General features: G+C 40.9%; 1 protein-coding gene across 6 annotated transcripts in view; it reads right to left on the minus strand.

Annotated features, from left to right (window-relative positions):
- The window catches only part of PPP2R2B (protein phosphatase 2 regulatory subunit Bbeta), a 495,413-nt gene that overhangs the window by 262,866 nt on the left and 209,297 nt on the right, over positions 1-23,250 (minus strand). For 2 of the 6 annotated variants that reach the window (XM_037800851.1, XM_037800849.1), the window contains one exon: positions 22,157-22,350. The exons of the other annotated variants lie outside the window; for them this stretch is intronic. In XM_037800851.1, coding sequence (XP_037656779.1) covers positions 22,157-22,350 — 194 coding nt within the window. The remainder of the gene's footprint in view (positions 1-22,156; positions 22,351-23,250) is intronic. 6 annotated transcript variants of the gene reach the window in all.

A 23,250-nucleotide genomic window follows, 5' to 3' on the forward strand; every position in this document is an offset into this window, starting at 1 on the left:
ATTAAAAGGAAAAAGAGCCTAAGACACCTCTGGGATACCATCAAGTGCACCGATATATGCATTATGGAGTCCCAGAAAGAGTAGAAAGAGACAAAGGGGCACAAGGACTATTTAAAGAAATAATGAAAGAGAACTTCACAAACTTAGCAAAAGATATGAACATGCACATCCAAGAAGCCCAGAGAACATCAAACAGGATAAACATGAAGAAAAATATATATTGATCACACTATTGAATATGAAGGACAAAAAGAGAGTTCTGGAAGCTGCAAGAGAAAAACAATGTATTACATGCAAGGGAGTCTCAGTTAGACTGAATTCTAATTTCTCATCAGAAACCAGGGAGACAAGAAGGCAGTGGGTTGAAATACAGAAAGTGCTGAAAGAAAACAACTGCCAGTCAAGAATTTAATATGCAGTGAGACTTTCAAAAATGAGGGAGAATGACCTCTCTATTCTGGAGGTTATTCTTATGCATTAAATAGATATCCCTTTTAGTTTTGGGGATACTAGAATAGCTAGAAAGAAATACCTGAAAAGGTTGAACTGTAATCCAGTAGCCTTGATTCTTGAAGATGATTATATAACTATGTAGCTTTTATGGTGTGACTGTGTAATTGTGAAAACCTTGCAACTGACACTCCCTTCATCCAGTGTATGGACAGATGAGTAAGAAAATAAAGATAATAAATAATAAATAATGGGGGGAAGAGAGGGTATGGGATGTTTTGGGTGTTCTTATTTTTTAATTCTTATTCTTACTTTTTTTGGAGTAGCGAAAATGTTCAAAAATTGATTATGATGATGAATGCACAACTATATGATGATACCATGAACCACTGATTGTACATTTTGGATGATTATCTGGTATATGAATATATCTTAATAAAATTGCATTAAAAATTAATAAATAAAAACGTAAACAGACGATTAAAAATGTTAAAAAAAAAAAAAGGCTGGTTCTTTCAAAAGTGAGGGAAACAACAACAACAACAAAAATGAGGAAGCAATTAAGCATTCTCAGAGAAAGAAAAGCTGAGGGAGTTCATCACCATGAGACCTGTCCTACAAATAATGCTGAAGGAAGCTCTGCAAACTGAAAGGAAAGGAAACTAGACAGTGTTTCAAAGCAGCAAAAAGACAGACCAGCAGTAAAAGGGACCATTTGGGTAATTATAAATGCCAGTATTATTGTAGTATATTCTTTTGTATGTAACTCCAAAGGTATGTAACTTCTTAGTTCCTACAGGTGCTAAACCACAAATTCATAAAAAGTCACCATATATCTAAGTTTTATGGCATACAACGCACAAAGTTATAAGTAGTAACAAGGGCAAAAAGAATGGTGCGGGGGTGGGTAGAGGGGTATAGGAAAAGTATATGTGCATGCCATTAAAGTTAAGTTGGTATCAAAACAAAATGATTGTTATATATTTAGGATGTTAAATTTTAACACCATGGTAACCACAAAGAAAATATATGGAAAATATATCCAGATAGAAATGAGAAGGCACTCAATATGGTACAACACAAAAAGGCAAATAAATGTACAAGTAGGCATTAACACAAGTAAGGGACAAAAAAGGTATAAGACTTACAAAGGCTAAATAGCAAAATGGCAAAAGAAAGTCCTATATTATCAGTAGTGACTTTAAATGTAAATGGATTAAACTCTCCAGTCAAAACACAGAGATTGCCAGAATGGATCAAAAAGCATTACTCAACTACATGCTATCAGCAAGAGACTCACCTTAAAGTCAAAGATACAAGTAGGCTGAGAGTGAAAGAATGGAAAAAATATACCACACAAGTAGTAAACAAAGGAGAACTGGGATGCCTTTACTAACATCAGATAAAATAGACTTCAAATCAAAAATGGTTATGAGGGACAAAGATGGTCGTTATATGCTGATAACTGGGACAATTCAACAGGAAGCAGTAACAATTATAAATATATATGCACCTAACAGCAGAGCCCCAAAATATATGAAGCAAATACTGACAGATTTGAAGGGAGAAATTGATGGCTCTACATTAATAGGAAACTTTAATACACTACTCTCAATAATGGACAGAACATCTAGTCAGAGGATCAGTAAGGAAGTGCAAGACTTGAATGATACTGTAAACCACCTAAACCTAAGAGACATTTTTAGGACCCTTCACCTAAGAAAAACAGAATATATGTTCCAATCAAGTGCACATGGTCATTCTCCAGACATATGTTGGGTCACAAAACAAATCTCAGTAACTTAAAAAATATTGAAATTATAGAATGTATATTCTCTGGCCAAAATGGAATGAAGTTAGAAATCAATAACAGAGGGAAAAATGTAAAACACAAATATGTGGTAATTAAACAATATACTCTTAAACAACCAATGGGTTAAAGGGGAAATCGGAAGCAAAATTAGAAAATACTTTGAGGCAAGTGAAAAAGAAAACACAAGATACCAAAACTTATGGGATGCAGCAAAGGCAGTACTGGGAGGGAAATGTACAGCTCCAAATGCTTACCTTAGAAAAAGAAGAAAGACTTCCAACCGTAGAACTAACTTCAAAACTGGAAGAATCAGAAAAAGAAGAGCAAACTAAACCCAAATTGAGCAGAAGGAAGAGAATAACAAAGATTAGAGTACAGATAAATGAAACAGGAAACAAACAAAACACAACAGAGAGCATCAACAAAACCAAGAGTTGGTTCTTTGAAAAGATCAGTCAAATCAGCAAAACTTTAGCTAGAATGACAAAGGAAAAAAAGAGAGGATACAAATAACTAAAATCAGAAATGAAAAGGAGGACATTATTACCAACACCACTGGAAAAGAAAAAGGAGTATAAGAGGATAGTATCAACAACTGTACACCAATAAATTAGATAGCCTAGATGAAACAGACAAATTCTTAGAAACACACAAACCACCTACACTGACTCAAGAACAGAAGATCTTAACAAACCAATTACTAACAAAGAGACTGAATCAGTTATCAATAACCTCCAAACAAAGATAAACCTAGGACCAGGGGGCTTCAAAGGGGAATTCTACCAAATATTTCAAGAAGACTTAACTTCAATTCAGTTCAAACTCTTCCAAAAAACTTAAGAGGAGGGAACGCTCCTCATACCAAAGCCAGATAAAGACCACAAGAAAAGAAAACTACAGACCACTAGCTCTTTTGAATATAGATGCAAAAATCCTCAACTAAATACTAGCAAACTGCATCCAATAGCATATCAAAAGAATTATACACCATGATCAAGTGGCATTTATCCCTGGAATGCACGGTTGGTTCAATATAAGAAAATTAATTAATGTAATACACCAAATTAACAGAATGAAGGAAAAGAAGAACTACATGACCATCTCAATTGATGCAGAAAAGGTATTTGACAAAATCTAGCACTTGATAAAAACACTTAGAACACTAGGAATATAAGGAAGCTTCCTCAACATCATAAAAGGCATACATAAAAACATCACAGCTAACATCCTACTTAATGGTGAAAGCATGAAAGCGCTCCCTCTAAGATCAAGAACAAAACAAAGATGTCCACTGTCACCACTGTTATTCAACATTTTACTGAAAGTTCTTGCCAGAGCAAATAGGCAAGAAAAAGAAATGAAAGCCATCCAAATTGGAAAGGAAGAAGTAAAACTTCCTTATTTGGAGATAGTATGATCCTACATACAGAAAATCCTGAAAAATCCACAACAAAGTTCCCAGAACTATCAAATGAATTCAACAATGTGGTGAGGTACAAGATCAACCTAAAAACCAGTAGTGTTTCTATACATGAGCAATGAACAATCAGAACAAGAAATCAAGAAAAAAAATTCCATTCACAATAGCAACTAAAAGAATCAAATATCTAGGAATAAATCTAACCAAGGATGTAAAGGATTTCTACACAGAAAACTACAAAACATTGCAAAAAAAAAAAATAAATTAAAAATGACCTAAATAAATGGGAAGACATTCCATGTACAGGACTGGAAAACTAAATATCATTAAGAAGTCAACACTACACAAAGAAATTTATAGATTCATAGATTAAATGCAATCCCAATTGAAATTCCAACAACCTTCTTTGCAGAAATGGAAAAGCCAGTCATCAAATTCATATGGAAGGGTAAAGGGCCCCAAATAGCTAAAGTCATCTTGAAAAAAGAATGAAGGTGGAGGACTCACACTTCTGATCTTAAAAATTATTACAAAGCCACAAGTAATCAAAACAGCATGGTCCTGGCACAAGGACAGATATACAGACCAATGGAATTGACTTGATTGTTCAAAATCAATCCTCACATTTATGGCCAACTGATTATTGACAAGGTGGCAAAGACCACTCAATTGAGAAAGAACAATCTCTTCAATAAATTGTGCTGGTAAAACGATCTTCATTTGGAAAAAAAAAAAAAGAAAAAACAGGAGGACCCCTACCTCACACCATATACAAAATTCAATTCAAAATGGATCAAGCCATAAATACAAAAGCTAGTACTATAAAACTCATAGAAGAAAATGTGGGGAAGCATCTTCAGGACTTTGTGTTAGGCAATAGTTTCTTAGACTTTACATCCAAAGCACAAACAACAAAAGAAAAAATGACAAATGGGACCTTATCAACATTAAGAACTGTTGTGCTTCAAAGGACTTTATTATGAAAGTAAAATGACAACCTACACAATGGGAAAAAATATTTGGAAACCACATATCCAATAAAGGTTTAATAACCAGAATGAATAAGGAAATCCTTCAACTTAACAACAAAAGACAAACAACCCAATTAAATAACGTGAAAGACTTGAAGAGACATCTCTCCAAAGAAGACATACAAATGTCCAGAAAGCACATGAAAAGATGCTTAACATCATTAGCCATCAGGGAAATTCAAATAAAAGCCACAATGAAATACCATTTCAACCCCATTAGAATAGCTGCTATTAAAAAAATGGAAAATAATAAGTGTTGACGAGGATGCAGAGAAATAAGAACACTCATTCATTGCTGGTGGTAATGTAAAATGGTGCAGTTACTGCATGTGCCAGTTTGAATGTATTATGTCCCCCAAAACGCCATTATCTTTGATGCAGTCATGTGTGGGCAGAAAACATACTGGTGTAGATTGGGTTGGAGACTTTTGATTGATTATTTCCATGGAGATGTGATCACTCAATTGTGGATGAGATCTTTCATTGGATAATTTCCATGGAGGTTTGGCCCTGTCCATTCAGCACAGGCCTTGATTAGTTTATTGGAGCACTATATACGTTCAGACAGAAGGAGCAAGATTGCTACAGCCAAGAGGGACACTTTGAAGAACGCACGGAAGCTGAGAGAGTAGCTGTAGATGAGAGACAGTTTGAAGATGGCTGTTGAAACAGACTCTTGCTCCAGAGAAGCTAAGAGAGGACAAACGCCCCAAAGGCAACTGAGAGTGACATTTTGAAGAGGAGCTGCGGCCTAGAGAGGAACGTCCTGAGAGAAAGCCATTTTGAAACCAGAATTCCAGTGAAGATGCCAGCCACATGCCTTCCCAGCTAACAGAGGTTTTCTGGATGCCAATGGCCATCCTCCAGTGAAGATACCTGATTGTTGATGTGCTACCTTGGACACTTGATGGCCTTAAGACTGTAACTGTGCAACCAAATAAACCCCCTTTTATAAAAGCCAAACCATTTCTGGTGTTTTGCATTCTGTCAGCATTAGCAAACCGGAACAGATTTTGGTACCAGAAAAGTGGGATGCTGCTGAGTTTGCAAATACCAAACATGTTGGAACAGCTTTTTAAATGGATGGGGGAAGATTCTGGAAGAACTGTGAGGAGCTTGATAAAAAAAGGCCTAAACTGCTTTGAAGAGACTGTGCAAATATGGACTCTAAAGATACTTTTGATGAGGCCTTGAGCAGAAATGATGAATGGGTTGTTGCGAACCGGAAGAAAGGTGATCCTTGTTTTAAAGTGGCAGAGAATTTGGCAAAACTGAGTACTGGTGTCGGATGGAAGGAAGAATTTGAATATGACAAGCTGGGATACATGGCTGATGAAATTTTGAAACTAAAAGTTGTGGATATAGCATGGCTTCTCCTTGCAGCTTACAGTAAAATGCGAGCAGAGAGAGATAAACTTAGAACTGAACTGTTGGGTTCAAAGAAATCAGAAATCGATGGTTTGAAAAATTTCAGGCTTCCAGGGGGTGGAACCCCAGAAGCTACAGCCCAATGTGAGGATTTAACCAAACATGGAACCCAGCCACCATTTCAGTACAAGCCAGGGTTGGAGATGGAATTATCCAGAAAGGATTTGTGGAAAGTACTATTGTCTGACGGCTTTGACCCCTTTGTGCTTCATGCAAAGCCAACAGACTTTTTGCGAGATCTTTATAGTCAGAGCTGCTGCCAGTCTGGACTGGAAGAGACAGACAAGGAACAAATTGAAGGAAAAATTTCTTCAAAGACAGAGCCATGGAGGTTGAGATCTGGAGTCAAGAGGCCTTGGGCTGGGAGAGCGGTGTGGCCCACATGCATGGAAAGGGTGAGTTTGCCTGGAGGTCGAGGGTGGGCCTTCCACCTCGATGCTCAGGAAAACTTCTGCCTCTCCAGGCCCCAAAGATGGTGGAGCACATTCCCAGGGGACTGGGGAGAGCCTGGCTTCCATCACACTGTTCTGAAGGGGTTGAGTGTGTGCCCCGGAGATGGAAGAGAATCCGGTGCTGCCCAGATGTTTGAGGAGAGTGGGGCCAAAAAGATGCTCTCCCCAATGTGTAGATATGTTGGAGTATTCACCACAGCATTTGGAGAGAAAAGGGTTGCCATGTAAGCTCTTGGAAAGTGTAGGAAAGCCATTCTCTCAAGCCCCAAGGATACAACATGCTTCTATTAATGACTCTCAGACTTTGAAATCTAATGGAGTTTGCCCTGTGGGTTTTAGGAACTGTTTCAGTCCTGTTAACCCTGTTTTCCTTTCATTTTCTCCTTATGGCAATGGGAATGTTTACCCTATGACTGTCCCTCCTTTGTATACTGGAAGTACATAACTTGTTCCAAGTTTCACAGGTCCACAGCTAGAGGGGAATTATGCTTTAGGATAAACCATGCCTGTAACTGATGTAATGGGATCTTGTACTTAACTATTGTTACTGAGGTGATTTTAAGTTTTTGTGATATTGTGATGGGATGAATATACTTTGTATATGGAAAGATCATGTCATTTTGGGGTCCAGGGGGTGGAATGTGCCAGTTTGAATGTATTATGTCCCCCAAAACGCCATTATCTTTGATGCAGTCCTGTGTGGGCAAGAAACGTATTGGTGTTGATTGGGTTGGAGACTTTTGATTGGATGTTTCTGTGGATATGTGATCACTCAACTGTGGGTGAGATCTTTCATTGGATAATTTCTATGGAGGTGTGGCCCTGTCCATTCAGCATGGGCTTTGATTAGTTTATTGGAGCACTATATAAGCTCAGACAGAAGGAGCAAGATTGCTACAGCCAAGAGGGACACTTTGAAGAACGCACAGAAGCTGAGAGAGTAGCTGCAGATGAGAGACAGTTTGAAGACAGCCGTTGAAAGTAGACCCTTGCTCCAGAGGAGCTAAGAGAGGACAAACACCCCAAGAGCAACCGAGAGTGACATTTTGTTGCAGCCTAGAGAGGAACGTCCTGAGAGAAAGCCATTTTGAAACCAGAACTCCAGAGCAGACACCAGCCACGTGTCTTCCCAGCTAACGCCAATGGCCATCCTCTAGTGAAGGTACCCGATTGCTGATATGCTACCTTGGACACTTGATGGTCTTAAGACTGTAACTGTGTAACCAAATAAACCCCCTTTTATAAAAGCCAATCCATTTCTGGTGTTTTGCATTCTGGCAGCATTAGCAAACCAGAACACTGTGGAAAACAGTTTGGTGGTTCTTCAGAAAGCTAAGTATAGAACTACCATATGACCTGGCAATCCCACTACTAGGTATATACACAAAAGAATTGAAAGCAGGGCCTCAGAGAGATATTTTCACACTGATGTTCATCGCAACATTATTCACAATTGTCAAAGGATGGAAACAACCCAAGTGGCTGTCCACCAATGAATGGATAAATAACATGTGGTATATACATACAATGGGATATTATTCAGCCATAAAAAGGAACAAAGTCCTGATACATGCGACAACATGGATGAACCTTGAAGACATCATGTTGGGTGAAATAAGACAGACACAAAATGACAAATATTGTATGATTTCACTGATTTGTAACAATTCGAATAAGCAAACTCATAGACTCATAATCTAGAACGTAATTTACCAGGACACAGGGTGGGTATGGGAATGGGAAATTAAGGCTTAAAATGTACAGGGTTCCTATTTGGAAAAACTGAAATGTTTAGTTGATGGATGGTAGTGATAGTAGCACAACTTTGTGAACACAATCAACAGCACTACAATGTATATCTGAATATGTTTAAAGGGGGAAATGCTAAACTGTATGTATGGTAGCAGAGCAAAATTTTTTTAAAAAAATCCATGGAACTACACTATATAAACAGGGAACCCTACATTAAACCATGAACTTTAAATAATCGGACAGTTATAAAAATGCACTATCATTAATTGTAATGCCAATGCAAGGTGTTGGTGGTGAGTTGGTATATGGGAATCCTTTAATTTATGCATGATTTTCCTGTAAATCTACATCTCTAATAAAAAAAATAGAACATCACTGGCTGTGATCCTAACTATGGAAGTTATTGATACACTCTCAGATTCAACTCAAGTTAAGAAGCCATTTATTAAGCACTTATGTATAAAGCTCTGTGCTGTCTTTGATAGTTTAGACTAAAGAAATAAAGATCTAAGAACTGCCTTCCAGGAGTTTCTGTTCTAGTGGGGCCGAAAATATGCAGGGTCTACCTCTTTCTGGCTGTCTGACTTTGGGTCTCACTTTCCACATTCAGGAAATGGGGATAATTTCTACACCTCCTATAAACTGCTGTGATGATTAAAGAACTCAGAGAATTCAGGAAAAACTTCACAGGGAAAAGAAGTTCCCAGGCTTTGTAGGTCCCAGGCAAGGGGAAATAGCACATGTAAAGGCCTCTGCAGAAATGGCCTGGGGTAGTGAAGACACAGAACAAGTCAGCCTGACTAGTGTGAAGACCAGTCCTGAGAGACCCAGCAGATGAGAGGACAGGCAGGGAATAGTAATGTTTATAAAAACAGGAAAATATTGGGAACAGTCCAATCTTCTTAAAGGGTCAAACCCTAAAATAAGAAAACATTTCTTTGCCTTTTCAGCACATGCCAATGTCTAGATCGAGGCCATCCATGTGGGAGACTCAAAGACAACCTGCTTGTCAAATAACTGGAAAAGAAAAAAACCTAGCCTGCACAATGGGCTCAAATCCAAGTTTCTAAGACTTACAGGAAAAATTCTGATCAGAAAATTTCCATCTCAAATTGTGCTGAGGAAGCTTAGAGACTGAGTAAGCATGCTGGCAGCAGAAGCAGAAGCACAATATGATAATGATAATCAGACTGCTTTTGCGTTTTCAACTCAGCCCACAGAGTTCTTGAGGTCCTGGTGAGCCCTTAGCTAGTTTTTTTTTTTTTATCTCTGATCCCTCAAAAGGATAGAACTGCACCAAAAAATTTCCCCCTGTATCTATGAAATGACCAGAGGGTTCTGACTTCTAAAGCACACTACTGGGTTTCACCCAGGCTAATACTACAGAACTGAAATGAATGGGAAAAGGGGATTAGGTATTAAGCCAGTGCTGGGGATGTCAGCTGGAAGCACTGGACTGTCCTAATCTCTTCTGTCAGTTTAGGGTCCAAGGGCAGCTCCAGATCCCTCTATAAAACTGACACCATTGAATTCCAGGAAGCCTGGCTCCACCCATCTTCCTGCTCTAATCAATATTCTTTCATTCTGCCCCACCCTCCTTTGCCTCCCAAACAGAAAATGGATGAGAAGTACATTTTAATATTAACCCCTAATTCTCCATCAAGACTTGGTGTTTATAGCAGTTTCTTTAATTCTTTTAGTCCTCTGAGGCAGGAATTGGATCACCTACTTACCACCACAAATTTTCATCCATTAAATATTCATCATCCATCCATCCATCCATCCTTTAAATTTTATTTATCGAACAATTTGGTCAGACCCTGTGAATCTGCTTTATACTTTATACAATTTTAAGTTAGAAAAAAATGTCTCAAAGAGTTTAGTATTCTCCCTTCAAGACCTCAAGACACTTCATAGGGGAGAGAATGCCCCAAATATTCATGTTAAATGAACTGAGACATCATGTTGACTTCTAACTGTAATCCCAAAGACTGCTGAAATGCAGACAGCCAATAAACTTTGACAAAAGACTGAAAATCACTAAAAATATAACCACAGTGGTAGTTTACAAGATTTGGACTTTTCAATCCCATCAAATCATGCTGCCAATTTTTGAAGAAAACTGAAGACCTCTGGAAGTCTTAGGCCAGTGAAAATTAAAAGTCTGGTTTTCTCCAATTTTCCCGGGTTCAAATTTCCTTCAACCCCACACAGTATTAACAGTCATTTACTAAAGAAATCTACAAGCAAAAAAGAGTTAACACAGCTTTGAGAAATGCCAAGGTTGTACCCCACTAGAGGTTAGCTCATTAAACAACCAATGGATTTCGAAACTAGAAGGAGTTGTCATGTTGGGTCAATTATTCTTTGAAGTTATCTACTCATCAATCTGAAGGAAATTAACATTTCTGGGTCACCAGGTTCCATGTACTTAGCTACAAATGATGCCCTGGGATCATGAGACATTTTATTTAACATGGGTGGGCACTGAATGCCAGGCAAAAAGCTACTCACCCATGTATTAAATGGCAGCAGCTGCGGGTTGAGCTAGCTTCCCCTGTCAGAAAGAGAAAAGGTACCTGAGGCTTTGGGGACGATTGGGGCAATGGTATCAAATGAAAAGTCAATGGTTATATCTTTATGACTTTTTCCCTAATCTTCACCTCACATAAATTCACTGGGATGAAATTCAACAACCTGAAAATCTGAACAATGCGAGGTTGGGGCAAAATATGGAAAGAATAAAATTGGGAAAAGGTTCACAGCAATTGTAACGGTATTCCTTGAAACAGCATTTTAAGAAGACAATTTATTAATATTATTGAGAAATTTAATGGTTCATACTGTTTAACTCAGCAATCCTGCCTTTAGAAGTTTGTTTTAAGAAAATAACTAGAGATACAAACAAAGATTTAGATTCATACAATTGTTTAGCACAAAATTACAAAAAAAAAAGCGGCAATAACCTAAATTTCCAGTATTAGGTGATTGGTAAAATTATGTTTCAACTATAGGATGTTATTTTTTCAAATGCTCACAGTATTGTGTTTGAGGCCAAAAAACAAATAAACAACAACCCAGGATATTCTATCATTTTACAATGTAATTCCAGTATTCATTCACTCATTCTCTCTCTCTCTCTCACTCTCACTCTCTCTCTCACTCATGCGCGCACACACACAGACACAAAGACACACACAGCTCCCCTCCCAACAGCATGGAAGGAACTATGCCAAAAATGTTTATAATGATTATATCTGGGACTAGAGATAAGTTTTATTTCCTTCTTTAGGCTTTTCTGTATAGTACCAAATTTCTATCAGTGTGCTTGCATATCATTCTCTCATACATCCTTGCATTTTCTTACATAGCATTTAACAAGATTTCTATTCATATTTTTATATTTGTGTTTATTTTAATATGGATCTTCCAAACAGAATGCAAGCTCTATAACAGCAGGGTCTATAGCTGTTGTCATTGTTGTTGTTTAAAATGTATATCTAGTTTTTTAAAAATTATCTACTGAGTCAACAATTGAGGGGGGCACTGCTTGAAAGAGGCATGGCTATGTGCGGGGATTCTAATGGGCTTTTAAGCATTCTGTTAAATTTAATTTCCTACTCGCTCAAATATCATGCCATTTATCACACTTACTTTTGCTTCCTACCATCACACAAGGCATTGTTCTCCACTAAGAAAGTCTTTGCCATTCCTCTCTACCTGTTAGAATCCCACCAAGGCTCCACTTCTCCACTAAATCATTTCAGGCTGTTAAACTTCTCTCCAGCATTTACTAGGACCACTCACTTGGAAGATCAACATTTATTGAACTTTAAATGAATTCCAAGCACTCTTTTAGATTAGGGGTTGGGGCCAACTACAGGCGATCCCGATTTTGTCAATAGCTTAGTAGGACATAGCCACATCCAGGCACTACAATGTCACAGACTGCCTGGCTCACAGTCTAAAATATTTACTATCTGAGCCTTTACAGAAAAAATTTACTAACCCCTGTCCTACAACATCTACATACTTACGTAAAATGAAAGATAATACCAAATTTCCATCCTATTTTAAGGTTATTCTTAGGACAATACAGGATCCAAAGTACATATCCAAGAGCTTTGTAAAAAACGTAAAGTGCTACAGGAATGTAAAGGATTACTGTTATTATTGTAATATATCTAAACCTGTTCTTAAGAACATACATTTTTGTGTCAGACATACCTGCTACTGGGCAGATTATACAAGTTCTCTAAGCCTCAGTTTCATCACCAGCACAGTAGAAATCCACTGCCTCCTTCTTTATTCTCTCAGTAAATGTGCAATGAGAGCTATTTGCCAGGCACTGCACAAGGAGATGGATAAGCAATGGTGAATAATACCTAAAATCTCACCTCATTCAGCTTTAATTGTATATGTTTCTGAGGGTTGTTGTGAAGGTTAAATGATAAAACACATATAGAGTACTTAAGCTAATTCCTGGTACACGGCAAGCACCCGACATATAGTAGCTTTTCTTCTTCATTGTAATTACAGCAGAAGCTCTTTTAAAAGATTTCTAAGTAGCTGACTCATTGGTTGAAACAATACTTTCCATTCCTTCTGTAAAATAAGTCTAAAGCATGATAAGTACTCACAGCTAATTTAGTAGGCCAACCTCTGATACAAAGACACACTTCTTCTTCTGGTTGAATTGCATATTTAGTGAGGATCAGTTATGTTTGTTCCAGATTCTCTTGATGCCAGTTATACTTTTATTTTGCTAAGTGTCATGAAAGGTGATGATAAGAATTGTGTAAAAAGAAAGAGAATAATAGTTTGAGATGAAAACTAAAGTGAGTATTTTCAAAAGACGACAAAGAATTCTCTAATTAAATGAGGGGGGAAGAAATGACTGTGAGATGATCACAAAAATCTCGGACCCTCAAGTGTCCATGCTGTCATTAAACCTCAAGGAAACCAAAATTGGACATGGTTTTGTCATTTTGAGTGCGGTTTAGGCAAGAAAAATAACCCCTATTAGTAGACCCATCCTCAAAGATAAGGCCTTGGCTATTCATCAAAATGAGTTAATAACTGTTTTAAATAGGTATTTTCATTTCCCCCCTAACTTAACCTTTCCAATTCACCATCAATTAGTGGTCCCAAAAGCATGGTGTAAAAGAGAAACTCTTGTGTTTATTTCATTCTACATAAGTGCAATAGCATATTGCCTCATCCCTCACCATATTTTTATAGGTAAGAAAACACTCAGAGAGATGGAGGGACCTGTCCAAGGTCACAAAGTACATCGCCCAGGTGTGTCTGATTCCACACCTCAGCAGCCTCATGATAATAGAGAGGTAAACACAGCTCAGTCTCACTTAGCCCGACTTGTATGGTCAATTATCTTTTGAGATGGACAGAGTGCCAGCTGCTCAAATAGATGGGAAGGTGCTTGAGAGCAAGAACTTAGTCTTAAACTTCACCATACTCCTCCAGCACACCTCACGTAGCACCTGGCAATAAATATTTTTTGTCTTGAATTCGCGAATTTTCTTTCCTACCATTTCATAACAATGGAAGAAACTGGGGCCTTCCTGATTTCTGAAAGAACCAGGTTCACGTGGGGTTTATAACCCCTTCCGTGGAGTACACAATATCAGGGAGAAATTCTGTTGTGACTGAGAGGCTATGTCATTGAGAGCTCAGCCTCACTGACTGGCACTTGCTCTTCCCTTGTCAGTGCAGCAAGATGAACAGCACCCTGCTCACCAGATGGTTATTTGTTCCACCAGCCACCTTTGCTGCATACCAGATTCGCTCCAGCCCAGGAGAGTCTCCAGCATTCATGCTGCATCTCCTGCCAATAACTTTGCCAAGTGGCTCCTTTCAAAGTCATGGGCTGCCCAGACAGACTGGCTCCTCCATCTGCAGCAGCTTTTGGCAAAGAGACGTTCCCCTTTTTGGCACTGTCTCTTGGCTGCACCAAAGCTGTCTTGCCAGAAGGATGATCTGACCCATCAGTAAGTATATCCAAACCTGGAGTTCTGAGGTCACTGCAAGCCTATGCCTGTGTTCCCCCATGCTCATCCCTAAGTAGAATGTCAGAACCTATCATAGGGCCTAGAGGATCACAAATACAGACATAATACATCAAAGAAACCTAAAGCCAGAAAAACCTACAGAGAGAATATCTCTCCTCCCCCACTGTCAACCTCATTTCAATAGATTAGGAAACTGAATCCCAGATTGGAAAAGTGGCTAATTATGGTGTAAGAACTAGGAATAATACCCGGGTCTTTTGAGTTGCCTTCCATATCACTGCTTATAATTCTGCATTGCCTTTCAATTTCCCCTCCTTATTTTATTTTCAAAGTCTGGATAAAAATTGGACCCTTGGTATTGGTATTTATTCAAAAGAGTATTTCTTTTACAAAATGTATATTTTCTCAGTGTCAACACTGTGACTTAATTTTTAAACAGGTGTGTCCATAACATTTAGACCATCTACTACAGAGTTTAAGAACATGGGCTTTAGCATCACACAGATATGGACATGACTTCTGTTCTGCCACTTACTGTTGTGTGACCTTGGACATGTAATAATTAATCTCTTCCTGCTTCAACTTTTTTTTTCATTATAAGGGTGCAATAAGAACAGTGTCAACCCATAGAATTGTGAAGATTAAATTAGACAAATAGTTTAAAGCCCAAAGCCCGTCCCGGGCACAGAGTAAACCCTCCACAATTACCAGCAATCAACATTATTCCTTCCTAGCACTCAAGTCCACAATGGTTTTGGAAGACACTGTATGGTGCACTACAAATACATATGCCAGGTACACTGATTCCCATTTTCTACATTAGGAAATTCAGGTTCATGAAGTGAAATGACTTTTCCAAGATTATACAGAGAATAAACAGAGGACCAGAGATTTCTTCTTGCTATTTTGCTAAGAAATGAGTACAGGCATCTCGGCTTTAAAGATGATAAAATCAGGGTGGAGAACATTTGCCCAAAAATGTATGTACCTGAATAATCACTGCCAGCTCTTATGTGACATAAAAACCTGGAAACAATTTTATATCCATCCACAATGGAACTACTAAATAAACGACAGTACAGTCACATTATAGAGGCACTATGCAGCCATTAAGAAGAACAGGGCAACCTAGCAGTGCTGACATGGAAAGATCTTTAGGAGTATCATTGCTGGGGGGTGGGGTAGGGGGTGATTCCATTTACACAAGTAAACAGCTCCCTCCCCCAATGATCTAATTGCGCATACGTATTTAAATGCATGAAAAGACATAGAACGTGGTTATGGGAAGCAAAATCAACTAATTGTTAACCCCTGGGGAAGGGAAGTGGGGTGGGTGTGGGGAAGAAGGGAAATTCATGTTTGCTCTATCTACTTCCATGATGTTTGAAGCCTTTCAAGAAAGGAGGCATTAATGTGTTTTTTGCTTAATAAAGATATAAAGGCTGAGGGAAATGTGAATGACACTCATCAATACATACAGCTGATATGAACCAATGGAATTCCTAACGGAAACCCATTTTGACTTCCACAGTTTCACGAGCAATGTTAATCTCGCCTAGTTTCTTGCACAGCTTTCCTCTCAGGAAAAACCCTCACTGGTGATATTTTGTATTTAGGGATCCAAGTTCCGTCTTTTGGACCACCTGGGACCTCTTAGCATCTTGCTGCAATATTCCCTATTAGAGACGTTTACAGTGTTTCCATCCTCCATACCCTCATACATCTGTTGAAGGTCATGGAGCTGAGCCCCCTACATTAAGTGGAGGGGGCAGCCAGCCTTTCCATGACTGCTCCAGGTTGATACTACTTAACAGGGATTCACAGTAGTGAAATCTGCAATGGTTCATGGAAGAGGCTGTCTGAACCCCAGCATCAAGACCAACACAGTTTGGAATACGTCTCATAGGGAAAGTACTAATTGGTACACTCCATCCAGCAGACTACATTTCTCAGGTTAAATACCTGCCCACATGGGCCACTCCAGACCTTTGGACTCCACACACCTTTTTTTCTTACTCATATCGCCCCCTTCATCTCCTTATATTTTTTGTAAGCAATTACAGCTCTTTATGCCAAAGCACAGAACTGAGAGTGTGACTTCTCCCTACCCACAACACTCTCCCTATATTCCACAGTGGTCCTTCCTCCAAAGAAACCAATCAAAATGAACTAGTTTTCCATGGATTCCACACATACATATCCTATCACCATCACTCCCAGCTCCTTCCATAACGAATTTGGAACATAAGAACTCAAGAGATCCTTGATTATTTAAGACAGTTCTTAGTGGCCTTATAGGAAGAATCTGAACTTCCGATGGGATAACTGGTCTGTTATGTCAGAGCTGACTTTCAGCCTGACTCTAGAGTTCTTCTGGAAGGACAAAAGCTGGAAATTTGGTGGTAAAGAAGACAAGTTGGTGAAAGCAAACTCATTAATGTAGGATTAGGGGAGCAGGGTTAGGGAGATCCTCTGTCCAAAGTGAGGCCTTGGACAACCCCACATTTATATGCGAAAGGCCATGCTGCCATCACACAGCTGCCTCGGCCTCACTCCTTTTGTGTTGGCCCAGGCAACTGTATGATTGGCAACTAGCACTGGAAAATGTACGTCTAGGTGGCCCAGTGGCACCATCTCATTTCATTCTTGGGAATATCTTTGTTAATGTCCTAAGCTGGAGGTGAGGGAACATCAAGAAGGCTCTAAAAAACCAGTGAGTTCTCACATCTCGATTGCTCAATTCCATAAATATTTCTCTTTTTCCTTATTACAGAGTAGAATAAATCTACAGGAATAAGTCAGCTAAGGGCTCCAGCATTGACTGGGTCAGGGAATTCAGCTCCCTTCCTGTGGGGTGATGGGGAAGACCCAGAGATAGGCACTGCAGTATTGGGGAAAGATGGAATGAGTGAATGGGTACTATGGGGGTATATGCAGAAGATGGAAAGATGGACTGCAACCTGCCTTACCCCTCCACCCCTCATCCCACCCCCACCAAAATTCTGAAGAGAGGCAGCATGGGTGAGCAATGAACACACGCCACAGTCCACACAGTCCTGGGCTTCAATCCTGGTGTCACCACTTACAGGCATGTGGCCTAACACAAGTTTCTTTGCTTCTCTGAACCTCCGAGTTTCGTATTCTGAAATATGAGACTAATACAACAATTCTCACAGGCTTGTTGGGGGATCTTAAGTAAATATATAAGAAACACCTAGTATACTGCCTGGAGGACAGACAGTTCTCAATAAATGCTAGTTCTCTTCCCTCAGCTAAGTGTCTAAATTGGACCCTTAGCTTCTTCTTAAATGCAAATGCCAGAGTCTAGGAATGTCAGTCTATAGGTGCGCTCTTTTCACTGAGCATTACCAATATTTTGACAGGACTAGCCTAATATTATTCACCCCAGGTTCACTGGTACGTTTCTGACCAGCCCTCATAAAGGGCTTGAGATTGCCCCAGGGGACCTGGATACTAATAATGAATACTTGCTAGTGATTTTCAATGCACTCCGGTTATTATGTTTAGTAGCAAAACATTTCCCATCCCCAGAAAGGTCATTTGCAATAGTATAAAGCAGCTTCTTCCCACCTTCCATTTCAGATTTTTCCGAGAACAGCAGAGAGCTCAAACGTTTCATCCATATGCATTGGAAAAGCCATTCTGATCTTACATTTGCATACAAATGCAAATGTAAGCAACTTAAGGAGCTATAAGGCAGCTCTCCATCATATGACACCATCTTCTTTTATTTTTCCAGTGCCTTTCCAGCACCTTCATATTGAAGGCTATATTCAGGTACCTCCCCAGCTCAGATCTCAAGTTTGGAGACCCTGTAAAACCAACCCTCACCCAAGACTGGACTCTTATTCTAGCACACTGCTGAGAAATGGCCATACAGCTTCATTCCAATAATTTCAGTGTGTGGTTAATTACTGCTTACCAAGGCAGCCTTTTCCACTGTGAGGCATTTTACGTTACAATTTCTTTATATCGAGCCAAGATCTGTTTCCTTGTCATTCCTCACTCAATCACTCAAAGTCAGCTCTCTGGACTGCTGTCTCCCACAGCATGTCATCATTCACATGGTTTTGAATACCATTACTATGCTGGTCACCTCTAATTCCAAAGTTATATATTTAGTCTAAATTTATATATATATAAATATATTTATATATTTAGTCCAGGTCTTTCTTCTGAGATTCAGACCCAGATATACAACTGCTTAACTGAGAGTCTTACTGTGAGTCAGGATGTCTCACAGCCCCTCAAACTAATAAATGCCCAAAGCCTGTTTCCCATTTCAAGGAAAAGCCCTACTCTACAACCATTCTTATGGTGAAATCCTGAGAGTTGTCCTTGATATCATCTTCTCCATCAACATCTCATCTATCACACGGGTAATAATTATTCACTCTTCCTCTAGTGTATTCCAAATCCATTTAATTCTTCCAACTCTACTGCTTTCACCATTCTAGAGTACCCACTATATTGACTTTATTTTTGTGGTCATTCCAATCCCACCCAATGCTCTTCCTCATGTATAACTCATACATACACACACTTTCAACTTATTTCTGCAAAGAACTTTACCCCAGATGGAAACAGCATACACACAAAGATAAAAACATTGTGATTTTCCCCATTACAGGAGCTGATGGTTAAAGGAAAAAACGAGGCAGTGGAAGAGAATGGCCTTCAGAGACAGTTTTGAGTTGGAAGACAAACGTTTCCACTACCTGTGTGACTTTGGCAAATTAGTAACATCTCCGAGCTTCAGTTGCCTCAGTTTCCTCATTTGAAAATGGGAATAACAATATCCACCTAGTAGGGTTTGGATATATTGAAATGCTACATATAAAAAGCTCAGCAGAGTGCAAGGAACATAGTAGATGTTCAAAGAGGAAAGACTGGAAAAGGAAGAGAAAGTGGTAATTTTAATATCCATAATAAAAGGAATCATGGGAAATGTCTCTAACAGATACATTCTTTTTTTGAGAGAGAGAGTTTAAATTTTGTTGTGTGGAATGGAATGTAGTAATATCCTCTGTTCTATATGAAATCTTCAAGAAAAACGACATTAATTGCTAATGCTTTTGGAATTGTGTGTGTGTGTGTGTGTGTGTGTGTGTGTGTGTGTGCGCGCGCGCGTGAAAGAGACAGCGAGAGAGGGGCGGGGTGGGGGGAGGCTGGTAGTAGTGTCCTTTAGCATTTGCATTGCTCTTAGCTGGATGAATTTGCCCGCAGCTACCAGTTACAATGCAAATTGAGCTTAGAGTCGTTCACACTAACTACATAGCAAAACCTTTCAGCTTTAAATAGAATACTGCAGTGTGGAAAGATTTCAGCAAAGGGAAGAAAACTTCAGAGATAGACGCAAAGAAGACTTTGGGAAAAATAATACTCTGACATACCTGAGCTGGTAAGAGGAAAATGTACAAATATCAAAGGAAAGAAAAAGAAAAACAAGGTCTATAGAAGGACTTAGAAGCTAATTCCCCAATAAGTGGGTTTAAGTTAGTAAGGAGGAAGAGAACTTTTGGGGCAAGATCGCAATGATGAGAATTTCGCAAAGAATATATTGATCTTCTGCTGCTTATTCAAATTGTACTAGCACTTCCTAAAGTATTCATCAGGGGAGATACTCTTCCCCTTCCAGGCAGCATGATTTCACAAATGTTTCCCACAGTGAACAGCTTCAGACCATAGAGAACTTCCTGCTCTACCCATCTTCCGCTATGTACGGCGTCTAAGTTCCATCTTTTCCCTCTCATATCTTTACCAATAGCAGGTAAACAAACAAACAAACAAAAAAACTGGAAGCCTGTGAAATAATGGTTTGTTTATGTCTATGTGTGGTGGTGGTGGTGTGTGTGTGTGTGTGTCTGAGAGAGAGAGAGATTCTCACGTATCATAAAGATTCCAGAAAGCAGAGTACATTGCTCTGAACTCATGCCTCATTTTTGACTCTATGAAACCCAAATAGTCTATCCGGAATCAGAGTTTACAAAAATGACACAAACTAGGAAAAAAAATTAGGTAGTATCCAGGGCCCTGGAAGCAATAAAGAACGTCATGTTAACTCATTTCTTCATTCTACAAATAGACAATGAGCGCCTCCTAAACACATGGCCCTGATATGGCCATCTTCTCAGGTTGGTGAGTTCCCTCTGCCTGAGCTTTGAGGTTAATGCAGTTCAATGCACGAAGTTGGCCCTTTCCTTGTAGTCACAAAGAGAAATAAACGTTTCCCCCAAAGCCAATAGACCCAAAGACAACTTCCTCTCTCCTGAACAACATGCTCAAACCTAGAGCTAGTCATATGCTACCTGGTAACTGGTCAGTGACAAAGCGCTGAGACTGTGGCAGAACATCTTACAACAATACTGTCATCATGCAAATAAAAACAATCAGCAAGCATAGTGCTCAGTAAGGGGGAGGGATAGGCTGAACATCTTAAAAACCATCTAGAGCTCATACAACTTTGCCTACTCTGTCTAGTATATGGACTTTTTGGCCTGATGTTCTTTGATAATGATGATGAATGGAGAATACATTTTCAATAGTTCTGGGCATTCTTTCTATATCAAACTTTCAGGGCTGTTTATAGACGATGTCACCTTTACCCCCCAAATTGTGTCTTTTTCTTTCTTTGAGAGCTTGAACTCTTTCACTCACCACATCATATTTCTCTAATAGTCTCTTGATTTAATATTATACAAATATTTGCACCCAAGAATAAGAATAATCTTAAGTTAATATACTCTGTTACAGTTTCCCAAGGCACTTTCACACACATTTTCTCACATGGGTATTAATATGTGAGGCCTAATGCAACACTTTACACGAGTGGTTAGGAATGAAGGCTTACAGGTAGAAAATGAAAGCAAAAATGCAAAAGTTCTGGCATTTAAAAAAAAAAAAAAAGCCTCCAATCGCTATTCCCACACAAAAGGTAGAATGAGATTCCACCTGCTGACTTTCCCTGCCTGCCTGCATGGCACTCAGGCTAATGTCAGAACAAGCTGGGAGAAAGAGTCGACAATTTCACCTCTTGGCAAAGCTCAGCTTGCCGAATCCTCTCGCTTTCCGCTGGCTGTTGATTCAGCAGAAGCTACTGCTGCAGAATTCATAATGGTGATTTTTAAAGGCCCCACTGATCGCATTGCTCACCCCACGTGCCAGATTCATTCGCTGGCCGCCAGAACATTATTTTCCCAGCCACCTTTTTATTTCTTGCTAATGCACTTTCAAAGGGTGAGGGGCTCGCCTTTCTGCAAAGGACCTTTTGGGGTTTGGATTGTCTGAGCAGGTAACTCGTCCAGGGAGATGAATGGACAGGAAATGAAACCATGCCCTCTACGAAACCAACGACAGACAACACCGTTGGGCTCAGGCAGGGGCGGACCCGCGATCCTTCTGGGCCCTTCCCGTCTTATCCCTCCGCCCCCCAAGACCCCTGCAAGCATCTTGGAAGAGAGCTCATCTGCTTTCTCAGGGTCATCTTCGGCGCTGGGGGCCCCACCCTGAAAAGCCTAATTCCCGAGGGCCTTTTTAACTCCCAGGGGCTGCGGGTCCACCTGCTGCTGAACGCCGGGCTCGCCTCGCGGAGCCCGGATGGATGTCGGGCGCACTGGCGGCTGCCCCTTGGAGCCGATACCCCGCCCCAGCCCCGGGGCCCAGAGGAGTCTCCGCCGCTACGCGCACAGCTGCCGGCAAAGCACAGCGATCCGCAACTTGCTGCCGGCCCCAGCGGCGGAATGCGGCGGGGCTGGCGTTACCTTCGGTCGCATAGCTGTGGTCGCGCAGGAAACTGTTGTTGATTTTGCGGGTATCAATGTCCTCCTCCATTGACAGCAGGCTTACTTGCGTGGGAAACAGAAGCCGGCAGACAAGTATCCATGATCCCTCCCCGCAGCCAGTCTTACAGGAGAGGGGGGCAGGGGAGCCAGTGGGACTGCACCATGGTCCGAGCCTGAGGAGGAGACGGGGAGGCGGAGAGAGGGAAAAAAAAAAAAATCCAGCAATGGAGCTGTCACCTCCTCCACTCGGGTTCTCCGAGGCTGCGGCGGCTCCTCCCGCGGTGCGCTCACTCCAGCCCCAATTCCCAGCGAGGATGCTGCGCCTGCCTCCGCTGCCTCCGGGTGCCGAGATGCGCCGTGCCCCGAGGGGTCTGGCCCCGTCAGCCCGTCCCGGAGGCACTCACAAGCGGGGCTGGGGAGATGCCCAACAGGTTCCTGTCGTTGGCAGGCGCTCCAAAATGCAAAAAAGATCCCTCCTTCCCCCCACCCCCCGGGAGAGCGGGCAGCCGCGACAAAATGGTGCCTTTCTGGACCCGAGCTGCAGTGGCGAGATGGCAGGGGCAGGATTCAGGCTTGCCCGGCCCGGATGAGGGTGCCGGTCCCACGAGAGGGCGGCTCCGGCAGGCGGGGGTAAGGAAGCCGGCGGGGAGCTGGGCAGGGCGCTGCGGCCGGCGCCAGCGCAGTCACCCTCACACCCACACGCGCGCACTCGCAGCTGCTGCTGCTGCTGCTGCTGCTGCAGAAGGAAGCTGGAGGCGGCTGGTGCATTAAAGGCGAGGCTCCTCCCAACCGCGTCAGCAGCCCTAGGTCTCTTCCCCAGCAGCGGTGGTGGCCGAGGCCGAGGCTGCGGCGGCTCTCTGCTGCAGTGGGGCGCACGCAACCGCGAACTGGCGCCTGAGCAAGCAAGCAGCTAGCATGCAGGTTCACATGGAAAGTATAGAGGCACTCTTCCAAACTGCCCCCTCCCTGATCACGCAACCAAGAGTCGCGTCTGAGCTTGCACCCAGAACCCCTAGCTTGCAACCTTTCTCCGGACACCTCCCCTTCAGGACATCATGGAGAAGTGGGTTCCC

This window comes from Choloepus didactylus, chromosome 13 (genome assembly GCF_015220235.1).
Source record: "Choloepus didactylus isolate mChoDid1 chromosome 13, mChoDid1.pri, whole genome shotgun sequence".
NCBI lineage: Eukaryota > Metazoa > Chordata > Mammalia > Pilosa > Megalonychidae > Choloepus > Choloepus didactylus.